Here is a 13,711-nt window from a genome sequence, read left to right as displayed (position 1 = left end):
AACACTATGAAATTCTGATGCCTCAAACTTTGGACAAAGCATTGTATCACAGTTGTCTACGGACAGAAAAAGTTTCATTGTATTTAAAAATTGCAAGGTCAATTTTCTCTTTATTTCGGTCGATTTGAGATGGAATAGCCCATCTGTACTCCGTTGCACTGTAACTTCACTTCATTCTTAAGTTTTCTCGGATCCTAAGCTTTATAATAACCAACACAATAAAGGAGAAATCATTTTTTGTTAAATAAACTTATCTCAACTTTATTCTCTTTAAATAAGCTTTACATTTGTTTCGAGCTTTAGTATAGAGGCATAAAACCACTGGGAAACGAAGGAAGAAGACTGATTAGCGATGCCAAATGCTATTAGAAGAAGAAAAATTGTGTCTGGGAGTTGACGAACGAGTTGCAATTGAGTTGTGGAGGGGGCCGGCGCAGTGCGCGAGTGCACGACGGTGGCGGCGGTCAAGTTCGTAACAGCAGTCGGTCCGCGTCGACCCAACAGGTTGGTCGGCTTGGGATCAGTTCGTCGGTTTCCTACGTTCTCGTGTGACGTTTCCCGGCACGTGCGTGACGTCTTTGTATCTACCGCCATCACTACTAAGTAATTCACTTATAAACTATGCCAAAAAAATTTGCTCAGTGAGCCGTTGACGAATATATAAATAGGAGTGTGACATTTTCCGAACACTTTAAGAAATTTTTCGTCATACTGAAGTAAAATATTCAGTATTTAATTTGTTTTCTATGTATAACGATGTATGAACCGCTAATACATTCTAAGACTGCGAAAAATGGCGTACTCCATCTCTATATATGTATTGTTTTTTCGTTGTTTATTTAGTGTTGGATGTAATCCCCTCTTTTTTATTACAAACATCTTAACACACCAGTTAAATAATTTCTATACCGGTGCACGAAATATGAATGCAAAAGTTGTATCTTTTATACATCCAGTGTTGCGGAATGAATTATTTTATATAAATTTCCTGTTAAATTTGAATTAAAACTTGTCTAATTAATTGAAACTAACCAGAACTTGACTTGCTTAGGAAGTTGTAAATCTTCTAGTAAAAACGGAATGAACTTCAAGATGGTTTTTGTTCTTTTAAATAACTTTTACTTTAATATATTTTCGCTGCTTTTAAATTGCTCAGTTGAAAGCTAAAATGTATTAACCTTAATAACCTTTGCAAAAACTGTAAACGATTATCTAACAAAGTGTAAGTTATACATATTTTTTACGAGAACAATATCTCGTATACATTAACGTTAGTTTGTCTTAATAGGCCTATGATATCTATGTGAATTCAAGCTTTTTAAAATGCGATCGTGTTTCGTTGAAAAGGCGTGAAATCAATTTGAGGAATATGACATGATAAATTAGTTTTAGAATAACGTAGAAGTATATTGATCATTATACAATACCGACATGGCGGAAGGATCCTACATTGGTGGCACCACCTTCGATACCCCAGCAGCTGAAGCTTTGAAGCTTCTACCGTCCCGAAACTCTCAGTTTACAAGTGTTAAACCTTTCGGTATTGACGATGATTTCATCAATTCAAGTATCTCAAATCCGTGGCTGTTTGGAGCCGATAGTAGCAACGAGATGTCGATCATGGGCATCAGTCCTGAAGAACTGTTGCTTCTTGTCGGTTTACCCGAAGTCAAGGACCTCAGCATGATGACGGCTTTGCCAGAAGAAGAGTGTGGAAGGATTCGGACGCTGAATGCTTCATTATGGCAGTTGCTGACCAAGTATACGAACTCCAGTGGTGAATTTAAGTGTTTGGGCCATGCCCCTGTGTTAACGTACGGATCTACTGTTAGGGCGGTAGTGCTAGCAGTGATGGCAGTCCTGTCCTTCGTAGGAAACGTCTGGACTATAGTGAGCATTCGGATGAATCGGTCGGGAAAGAGATCTCACCAAACATGGAGCGCTGTTTATACGTTGATTTTGCATCTGTCTATAGTGGACTTATTAGTTACGATGTTCTGTATAGTCGGGGAAGCGGCGTGGAGTTTCACTGTTGAGTGGTTAGCTGGAAATGCCGAGTGTAAGATATTCAAGTTTCTTCAGATATTCAGCCTGTATCTGTCTACCTTTGTGCTTGTTCTCATCGGTGTAGATCGGTTTGTGGTCGTAAAGTATCCAATGAAATCACTGAATACGGCAAAGCGACTGAATCGTCTCATCGTCCTCATCTGGATTTTAAGTCTTATACTCAGCATTCCTCAGGTAAGATTCTCTGATTTCCATAGCATACTTTTTAAATTTAATTTCATTTATTGTATTCCATAGATCTTATATTAGATTGAAACTTTAAGATGTGAAACAAGTCAAAATTTTACAAGATTACAATTTTTTGGAGAGATGAAGTGAGGTGAGACTGAAGATTCGCCATAGATTACCTGGCATTTGACTTACGGTTGGGAAAACCTCGGAAAAAACCCAACCAGGTAATCAGACCAAACGGGGATCTAACCCAAGCCCGAACGCAGCTCCGGATCAGTAGGCTAGCGAGTCTGCCGACTGAGCTACATCGATGGCTCTACAAAGAATATACAGTACATAGCAATCAGATGATTCAATTTACAATCCTAAACATTCTTCAGTTGAGCTATGAAAGTACATAGAAAGTAAGTTAATTCAATGAAAAAGCATAAACAATTCAGTGAGTTGAGATGTACAAGCATTATTAATGTATATCGTGAAAATTATTTCAATTTAGAAGCATAAACAATTTATCAGTTGAGCTATACACATTACTATTCAATTTAAACATATATGAGTACAATTCATCAGCCAAGCTATACATAGTAAAAAGATTAATATAATTACAAACATAGTTTAGTTGAGCTATACAAAATTGTACATTTCATATAAAGTACAGTAATTCAATTTACAAGCATAACTATTCATCAGTTGTGTAGATGCCATGAATATGTAGAAATTAGGTTAATAATTCTGCCCTAAATCTTTCCTCATGTTCCTTCAAAGCTTTAAGATAATTAGGCATGCATTGAAAACTGTAATACATGAATAGTGAACTCCTTTTCTCATAACAGTTTAGATCAGTGGCCTTCAGCACTCGCTGAAATAGGTATCGGGTAAGGAGTGTATCTGAATATGCACCGTCGTGCAGAATGGAGCGGGAGAGAGCAGGCGTAGCTGGTGCTGGCGAAGAGTAGCTGTAGACGAAAACACTATTTTCCGCAACTTTAAACATTATCATATCGTAGCTCCTATAATAGTCAATCAAACGCGCCGTAATTTTTAGAATTCATAGATAAATGTCTAAGTAAAGCATAGAAAAAAAAAATCGAAATCAAAATCTTTTTTGTAAAGTGAGAGAAAAAAAAATACTACGAAGTGACCTGTTCAAAATAGACGTTGACTTCCTCAAAAGTCTGTAAGTGGCAAACTTTCTTATTTTTCACTTTAGATGGGTGTCAAAGTCAGAAAAATATTTAGAAAGAATGAAAATTAGTGGTTACTATTCAAAATCTTTACTAGTTTTCCTGTTACGGCTAGTTAAACATACATGTAGTTTCGTCTGGCTGTGACTTCCGTATGCAGAGTGACTAAACTTTTGTCTGTAGAATCTTATAGAAATCATCGCGGTGATTTCAAATTTGTTTTCGAAATGTTTTCACTGCTTAAAGTTTTCGAGTTAATTGTGAGTTTTGAAATTTAATAAAGCTAGTTCTATTACATAAATAAAATTGATGCTGATTAAATAATAATAATAATAATAATAATAATAATAATAATAATAATGACATATTTTGAAATTAAGAAAAATGAAAAGAATATCATAGTAGTTTTTATATTTATTATTGGTATTACTGTCACTATTATTATTATTATTGTTATTATTATTATTATTATTATTATTATTATTATTATTATTATTATTATTGTGTTTACTGAAGCTATCTTCTTTAATTTTCCTTCCCTAGCACAATAGGCATTGCACTTCAAACCTATCAAGATTTCATATTGCTATTTTCAATTTTTTTTTTTAATTTTCGGGCACTTTAACTCTAAAATAAATTTGATCCGTGTATATTTTTTTTATAGAAACCTAATTTTTGCAGATATTAAATTATCAAATTTTCAAAAAACCGTTTGTACCAATTCCTCGGATCTGTCTGTTTCCGGTTTTAAATGTTCTAATTGTTCATCTTATTTTTAGTCTTGGGCTCAGATGAAAAGTAAAAGTCCCAGTGAAATAATGAGATATTCTACATATCAGGATTTGTGCCTTGTCCACTTTTTTCACTGGACCCTTCAATAATTTCAGAAGGGACTTATAGTTTTAGTTATTGAGATTATAAAGGAACATGCTGACAGTGAGTATTCATAAATTGTATACAATATGCTTATTTTAATGCATGCGTGAACATTGTGTGTATCATTAAACTATTATTACTGATGTAATTTCTGGCACGAACGAAACCCCACCACTGGTATATTGCATATCCGCCGGCAGCCATGGTTGCACGCTCGAACATCTCTTACCCGCGAGTAAGAGACGCTAGTCTGAGAGGGAGCAATGTGTTGATGACCGCTCGTTTAGACTAACAGATAGTAGATGGATACTGTATTATACACACAACTGTATTATTTCAAGTCTCTTCATATAGACCATACCATATTTCCCCAGATATAATATCAGTGTAACAAGATTCTTTTCATGATTATTTTTAATAAACTACACAGAATTTTTTTGTGATTTCAATAGTGACGTGAGTTGTGGTTTCTTTTTGAAGCAACATTCGACTACATCAAGTTTCTTTGTATTTTTGTAAATGTATAAACATACACGGCGTTTCAATATGGAGTTTTCTATCTTTTTAATGTATTGGATTGTTTCTGTTTCACTCTCTCCACTACGATAGTAATAACAGGGGTGGGAAAATGTTGCTGTTGGCAAACATGTGGTCGCTCTTAAGACATGCACCCGCCTGTATTAAATTATCGTAAGCATATCACTGAATAGGCTACTAAATTACGTCTACAGAGTTCGTCCTGAGACGAACTTATAAATGGCTTTTAAGAAACCCGAAGGTTCATTGCCGTCTTCACATAAGCCCACCATCGGTCCCTATTCTGAGCAAGATTAATCCAGTCTTTACAATCATATCCCACCTCCCTCAAATCCATTTTTATATTTTCCTCCCATCTACGTCTCGGTCTCCCCAAAGTCTTTTTCCCTCCGGCCTCCCAACTAACACACTATATAGAGTATTCCACCTTAAGAAAAAAGCATTCGGGTCTTGGCTAGTACACTGTTGCCGCAAGATGCCTCCGTTAGTAGGACCCTGGTAGAACGAGTGAGGTATAGTATCTCTATCTCACGCTCTTCCTAATACGTACAGTGTTCTAGCAAGTTTATCGCACAAGAAAGGTACGTTGAGTCCGTTGAAATGATAAAACCTATTAATGCCATAATGATGCCTGCAAAAACATACGTTATATTTTATATATATTATAACTAGACTTCGGATATTAAGACCATTCAACTTATTTTAGACACCTCAACTAGGTTCCATAATGATCGAAAGTACGCATTAAAATACAGTTTTAGAGACCTAAAACGTTACTGCAATTACAAATACTACTACTACTACTACTACTACTACTACTACTACTACTACTACTACTACTACTACTAATAATAATAATAATAATAATAATAATAATAATAATTCATTCATAGTGTTCTGCTCAAGGGCAAGTATTTCACTGCAAATCCAGCATTTTCCAGTGTTTCCTATTTTCTGCCTTCCTCTTTGTCTCCGCATATGATCCATATATCTTAATGTCGTCTATCATCTGACATATTCTTCTGCCCCGAACTCTTCTACCGTTCACCATTCCTTCCAGTGCATCTTTCAGGAGACAGTTTCTTCTCAACCAGTGACCCAGCCAGTTTCTTTTCCTCTTTCTGATCAGTTTCAGCATCATTCTTTCTTCATCCACTTTTTCCAACACAGCTTCGTTTCTTCTTCCATCTGTCCATTTCACACTCTCCATCCTTCCCCATATCCACATTTCAAATGCTTCTATTCGGTTCTCTTCACTTCGTCATAATGTCCATGTTTCTGCTCATACAATGCTACACTCCACACAAAGTACTTCACCAGTTTCTTCCTTAGTTTCTTCAGAGGTCCTATTTCTATTAAAAGCTTCCTTTGCCATTGCTATTCTCCTTTTGACTTCTTTGCAGCAGCTCATGTTACTGTTTATAGTACACCCCAAGGATTTGAGTAATAATAATAATAATAATAATAATAATAATAATAATAATGATAATGATAATGACAATGATGATAATAATAATAGTAATAATAATAATAATAATAATAATAATAATAATAATAAACTGTTATTTTATTGAGTTAAGAAGCGCTTATAATACAAATTTAAGATTATTTGCAGCACACGTTCACCGTTATTAAATGTTAAGAAGCGCTTATAATACAAATTTAAGATTATTTGCAGCACACGTTTTCCGTTGTTAAATGTTATGGAGCTCTTATAATACAAAATTAAGATTATTTGCAGCACACGTTTACCGTTATTAAATGATAAGAAGCGCTTATAATACAAATTTAAGATTATTTGCAGGACACGTTCACCGTTATTAAATGTTAAGAAGCGCTTATAATACAAATTTAAGATTATTTGCAGCAGACGTTTTCCGTATTAAATGTTATGGAGCGCTTATAATACAAAATTAAGATTATGTGCAGCACACTTTTTCCATTATTAAAAATGTTAAGAAGTTCTTATAATACAAATTTAGGATTATATACAGCACACATTTTCCGTTATTAACTTCAGACTATAATCAAACAAGAACCTAAGATACATATCTAATGCCTTTGTTGTTTTGTTGACAGACTAAATTTTGCGTACATCTTCAAATAAGCGCAGACGTTGTACATGTTTTAACAGTGTGAAATCTTAGCCTCAACTGTACTACCCCTACTTGGCTGTTAAGTTTTTCAGTGGATATGTTCAGCAAGCGAGCGGAAGACTATTCCATCAATTTAGCTGTTATCCCGTTATTCGTAAATTAAATATATGATAATTTTAGAGGTGTAACACAATTTTAGCATACGAAATCGATCTAGTTCTCAATGAAACTAATTAATTCCCATTTCTCAAGAAAAATACTTATAAACAGTTGATGCAACAGCCTCCATATGTTCAATGCTATTTTCTTAAAGTGGAATCCTCTATATGCATTTCTGGGTTCACCCATACGTTCTACAAGCCCTGCCCATCCCAAACGTCTGGATTTAATGTTCCTAATTATGTCAGTGAAGAATACAATGAGTGCAGTTCTCCGTTGTGTAACGCTCTCCATTCTTCTCTAACTTCATCCCCCTTAGCCTCAAATATTTTCCTAACCACCTTATTCTCAAACATGCGAGAAACGAACACAAAATAAAAATATCATTATCACCTATCTTACATCATGACTTACGTAGTAGGTACCGTCACCGCGTCTTGTCCCAGAATAGATATTGCATTGTGCAAATCTAGTCTTTCAGGTGGAGCTCCCTGTAAAGCAGATTTGAATAATTTCAAGGGAAAAATTGTTCCGGGGCCGGGTATCGATCCCGGGACCTCTGGTTAAACGTACCAGCGCTCTACCACTGAGCTACCCGGGAACTCCACCCGACACCGTCTCAACTTTTCCCTTTATATCCACACAACTCGCGTGGGCTGACGAATCGCCAGAGACCCACAACGAGCGCACACAATCTCTGTGTGACTTGGAATTGTGGTTAAACCACAATTCCAAGTCCAGTTGTGGTTAAACCACAATTCCAAGTCACACAGAGATTGTGTGCGCTCGTTGTGGGTCTCTGGCGATTCGTCAGCCCACGCGAGTTGTGTGGATATAAAGGGAAAAGTTGAGACGGTGTCGGGTGGAGTTCCCGGGTAGCTCAGTGGTAGAGCGCTGGTACGTTTAACCAGAGGTCCCGGGATCGATACCCGGCCCCGGAACAATTTTTCCCTTGAAATTATTCAGATATTGCATTACACAAAACGGTGCTGACGAGATATAGGCTAGTAGGCCTATTGTGAACTGTGCGGGTGGCATCAATCTGAGGAGGTGATGTACAGTTTCAGAAGTATTAAAGGGCAATGTAGTGGAACTCCACAGAACTGTAGACACATGGAAGCCGAATTCACAGATCATACCACGCAGTTGAGTCACAGTATCTACTAAAGTGCATCAGTTCGGACTTCAAACTCAGCTCTACGATAAGTGTTGTGAAGTAAAATAAGTCTACTAAAGACTGCAGTGCTTGTCCTCGGATGTCTCCTCCGGTAACATGAGGGGAAAATGTACGCCTATATGGGAAATTTACATTGTTCCTGAGGACTCGATAGGACTGTATTTATTAAGTAATAAAGTTAGATTTCACGTACCTCATATCTTCCCTTGCATGAGACAATGCGTAATAAATTTAAATTCCTATGTCCCTGACGTTAATCCTTTTCCTACGCTTCAAAGGACAGAGTCTTGCTTCATAAATCGTGCAACTTTTCCTTTCGTCACATTAAGCGTAAAATACAAGCGAAATTTTGAAGTTTGACTTCGTTAAATTATTTGTAGACAGAACTTGTTTAACTCCCGTGTTATAGAGAAAAAAAGTGTAAAGAGTTTTCTACTACAGTAAACATGTAATTCAAGTTAATTCTTGAGCAGAACTTCAAAGTAAAACCGTTCAAACGGCTGCAAAAAATGGCTCGTACAATTTATATTTCTCATAATATCTAGCCACAGGGAAATGTGTTGCTTCTTTTCTGAAGGTATACGGTGCAGCCTTCGCGTTTTTTGTTAAAGCGACGTTTTCAGCCAGAGTACAAACCTAGCTCCTTGATTTATATTTTATCATGGAAAGCGATGTCGCTGCCCTGTGTTGTTTTTAGTGATGATCATGCGCCATGCCTTGTGCATTAACAGAATTTTCCACTATTTCAATCGCGTAACATTAATTAAAACTCTCACAAGAGAGAGTGGAAAGGGTCGGACAGACCAGTCCTCGAGCAGAACGTATGTTGATAATAATACGTGAGAGAGCTCAAGAAATTGTGAAGTACGGAGTTACTTAAAAATGGCTTTTAAGGAACCCGGAGGTTCATTGCCGCCATAAAATAAGCCCGCCATCGGTCCCTATCCTGAGCAAGATTAATCCACTCCCTAGCATCATATCTCATCTCCCTCAAATCCATTTTAATATTATCCTCCTATCTACATCTCGACCTCCCAAAGGTCTTTTGCCCTCAGGTCTTTCAACTAACACTCTATGTATATTTCTGGATTCACCCACACGTGCTACATGCCCTGCCCATCTCAAACCTTAGAGCCCGAAGCAAAGCCCTTAAATACTGTATCAGCTTCCTTATCACTTAGCCTATTAAAATGGAGATGGGATAAAAAAAAAGGAAGATGGGAATACTCCGAGAAAATCTATCTATGTCTTCATATACCAGAAATTACACCAGGCCGAGGATTGAATCTGGGCCTTCTGGATATTGTCATTTATAAGTTCAAAATTAATTTTTCTACCTTGTTTTTCTAGGATCCAGTTCTTTTATCTAAATGTATAACTTCATGGTTATATATTTATGTGCGTTCATCATATTGAATCATTTGCCTGTGTAAATGAGTAAATTCGAAACTAAAAAAAATCTAATCTTATTAACATGCAGCCAATTTACCCCATACCATGTGTCAACCAGCCTCCAGAGCAGGGTAAATTGACTCAATCTGCACGTTTCAAAATAATACAAAATTTCATATTTAAATCTTGGTGAAATCTAAATTCAAATATCTTTCCACATAGCCAAAGAACCATATAGAACGACCATCTTTGAGGATTTCATAAAATGTTATGCAAATTACAGAAAAAAAAAATGAAACTTAAAATTTCAGCCAACCTGCCTCCCTCTCCCCTACTAGTGGGACGGAATACTTTACATTATACTGTTCCTTGAATTTATATTTATTTCTTGTGTCTTAGTTTTCCTTGATAGCTAAATGTTATTAGACTAGTTTCCTTTATAATCCGTGTAAAAATCCCCGGAAAGGCACGTTATTTTCCCAACCAAGCGGTCCACGGTTCGATTGCCGACATGCGTAATAGAAGAGATGTACAAGGACATCATTTTATTTTTACTAACATTTTTAATATTAACCTGTCTATACCTTTAGAGAACCGGAAACACCGCTTGCTCCCCCTTCCAAGACTGGAGTTCGATGATACTGGCGTAAAACACAAACCACTCTACTAGGTATAGGAAGGAAGAAAAGTAGTTCATCCATTTACGTAAACTAGGATATCGCGATTTTGAGTTTGATAATTTTCATTAGGTTTTTATTTAATCAAAGTACAGTACTGTATTAAGAATAAGTGTTTTTACTCACGAAGTGAGTTATCCATGCGAACGTATTCATTATGCAGTGTATATTATACTGTCTACAGCACATTGGCGTACAATATAGAGAAAGAAGTTAAATTGAAAAATAATCATAATATGAATGTTTAAACACAATTTTGAAAATGGTGGCCGTTCATTTCGATACAGGCTTCAGTTCTTTTGTGCATATTATCGCACTATAGACTATTGCATCTAATTCCAATTGCCAGTTTCGTCCTTCGTACTAGTAACTCATGTTGAAATAATTCTGTACCTACTCTACGTACTGTAAATTCAATCTTCACTTCTGCCCGATCCGAAAATATAAAATTACTCAGACATGCTATCTACTGTCCGTCCAAGTGGTTATGCCGCAGGATTGTAGAAAGGGAGGAAATCACGTGACAGTTAATTACTTAACGAGGCCCTTTTATTTAAGTTAAATTAAACAGCTGTATAATATTACGTAAACGTCCAATTCCTAAGAGAAATTAATGTTTTCAGAAAAGAGCTAAGACAGCCCAGCTATTACAGAGGGGCGAGCAGAATCAGGTGGGGGAAATCGGGATGCGACGTAGGCAAACGGACAGTACCTGTGCGAAAATATGATTCAATATTGAAAGCTCTTTCGTCACTGGAAAACGCGAACATATTTCTGGAACGTACTATACTCAGTAACTCAGTACTGCTTACTATCTGCGGTCTTGGTTCTGTGTGGAATTGGAACTTCCTTAGTAGAAGGGGTGGGAGTGAAGTACATTAAAAAACTCAGGTACAATAAAAATTGAAGTAAAAATAAAATGATGTCCCTGTATCTTCCGTCCATGAGACTAGGTTTTTTTCCTCTTGTCGTGTCCTGTTCTATGTTGTCTCAACGATGACTGTGCACTGTGCAAAGAACACGACCAGGGAGGCCCGCAGTGTTTACCTGTCAGGTGTTGGTAGTGTATTGTAAGCCTATTATATTTATTTACATTTCATGGTATTCGTAGGCTACATCGCTTCACAGCTAGGATATGGAACATGTCAAAACTTTTAATAGTACTACAAAGTCTTAATTATAGTCACAGTCTAGTTGAAATATGAGTATATACAGACGAGTTTTACAATATTCTAGTACAACACAAGGAGTTAGTATCGATACTTAATATAAGACAGAAAAATTCATGCAGTGTTCTTGAATGCCATAAATTCACTTAGAGAATAGAAGGCGTGAGAAATTAGGTACTTCTTTAATTTGGCCCTAAATAATATTGTGTTTTGAGTTTGATTTTTATATTAATATGGAAGTTATTAAAAACTTTTACTACCACATAACGCACTCCTTTTTGATAGCACGATAGATTTGACGATAGAGTATGAAAATAATTTTTTTTACGAGTATTTATGCTATCAACTGTTCAATTAGTCTCGAAGTTGGTCCAAAGCTATATAGCAGGCATGTCAAAACCCTGCACATTGTGCAGTTGCGCACATTGTGTACTTGTCTCTGTGCGATGTGCAGTTTCTATTCCCGTACCTGGAGCGTCTGAATCGGCTTGGAGGGGAACGCGACAGGGCTGTCCATTGCCTGCAGTAGCAGAATCGTTTTGGTTTCAGTAACACAGATCAGTACGGGTATGCTCATTGAGCTGTGATTGTGAATGCGTTATGAAAAATAAAGTGAGGAGTCCACAGATATAACGAAGAAGAGAAATCACGAATCACATAACATAATTGTTATGATGTTTTCCTCAGCCAACAGTAATTATTTTAAAATGAAAGGCGTTCATCATATCATGTGGACCTAATAGTGATGTGAGAATTTAAATCATATTAGTAAAGTTCTCAAAATATGATATTCGCCAGCTCTTATTTCTTAATTAGTACTCTCACGGCAAGACAAACATAACAATGATGTTGTTATGGAGTCTGTACTAACACAACTATCAATGGTTAGACGACTTACAACTTTTATTTGATAAGCTGATAAGTGATGAGAATATTGAGTGAGGAATACATGTGAGGGTCTTGAGGTTGTAAGGGAAGGAAGAAAGCAACTATTTGTAAGGCGGAAAAATTTTCTGGAAAAATAATACATAATGGCGAATTTTCCATCTCACGTTACTATATTATCGTAATATACTTACGTTAATAAATCTTTAAACCTGACATAAAGAAAATGTCCTCGCTCCACAGCTTGTGAAGTACTCTTTTAACTCAATTCAGTAACGCTCCCCACTTGCTGATACTTGCTCTCAACGTTTTCCAAATAAACTATATATAAATTTAAATTCAAGCTTAATTTATCCAATTTATTAATAATAATGTGGATTTATATTAATATACAGCAAGGAAATGATTCCAGTGTAAAAGCCTCACAATGTCCTATTGCATGTAATTGGGAGTAAAAATTTTCTTTAACATTTGTGCACCAATGGTCCCAATAATGCTTGAGGAATAATGAAAGAGTATTTCTTAGAAATAATCAGTACCTACTACATAAAATGAAATACTGTATTCGTTTTCTGTTGTTTCGAAATTACTTCAATATTTATATTTTCTTCAAATACTGTATACAAACCATGTAAATAAATGATTCTTTACAAACGACTGCGTTGTGAATTGTAACCGAGTAAGTCTATCGTTTCTTGTGTTACAATTATTGTCAAATATAGACATTGACAATAATTGTTTTTTTTTTCCTTCTGCTAAGTATGTTTATAATGTCCGAATGCCTATTTAATCCAACCCTAGAAGCGCAGAATAGATTATTGTACATCCCTCCGGCTAAGAACTGGTAAGAGCAAAACGTGAATGACGCAATCTGCACAGACTGGCATTCCGGGCGCATACACTGCACTTTCAGTGTCTGATTTCTGACATGCCTGCTATATAGCCTACTGCCCTCCCCCCTACACTGCATTGGATTGTAAATCAGTAGGAAAGGAAGAGGTTGAACAGAAGAAGAGAGAGAAAAATGAAAGTCCACTAAGTGATTTCAGTGTAATGTGTTCTAAAGTTCCCTCTTTATTCTTGGACTGTATTGAATTCACATCAGCGTCACATGTCGGGACTCTCGCTACATGGGGGTCCACCTAAGATAACAAGGAACGTCATATTTGACAACTGCAAACATCCATGCTCTAGGCGCGATTCGAACCTGTACCTGCGACTTCCAAGCAGCGTTACAGCTGTGCATCTTAGCCTTTGCATGCTATACTGCCGCTTCATTGCGCTGTATATTGGTAATGCTCCAATGCCACCACAAACCACG

At 36.4% G+C, this 13,711-nt stretch overlaps 1 protein-coding gene across 1 annotated transcript; it reads left to right on the top strand.

Annotated features, from left to right (window-relative positions):
- Positions 1 to 478: 478 nt before the first annotated feature.
- LOC138708687 (gonadotropin-releasing hormone receptor-like) lies at positions 479 to 12,034 on the top strand. Its single transcript, XM_069838774.1, has 2 exons — positions 479 to 2,241; positions 11,960 to 12,034. The coding sequence occupies exons 1-2, from the start codon at positions 1,432 to 1,434 to the stop codon at positions 12,032 to 12,034; spliced, it is 885 nt and encodes a 294-aa protein (XP_069694875.1). The 5' UTR covers positions 479 to 1,431.
- Positions 12,035 to 13,711: the final 1,677 nt, after the last annotated feature.

This window comes from Periplaneta americana, chromosome 11, assembly GCF_040183065.1.
Source record: "Periplaneta americana isolate PAMFEO1 chromosome 11, P.americana_PAMFEO1_priV1, whole genome shotgun sequence".
Lineage (NCBI taxonomy): Eukaryota > Metazoa > Arthropoda > Insecta > Blattodea > Blattidae > Periplaneta > Periplaneta americana.
The sequence above is the reverse complement of the archived record's forward strand: the minus strand, read 5'-3'. Positions and strand labels throughout refer to the sequence as shown.

Coding starts and splice junctions, on each gene's coding strand:
- LOC138708687 (XM_069838774.1), top strand. CDS start 1,432: ATGGCGGAAGGATCCTACATTGGTGGCACCACCTTCGATACCCCAGCA. Junction 2,242..11,959: donor TTATACTCAGCATTCCTCAG/GTAAGATTCTCT, acceptor TGCGATGTGCAG/TTTCTATTCCCGTACCTGGA.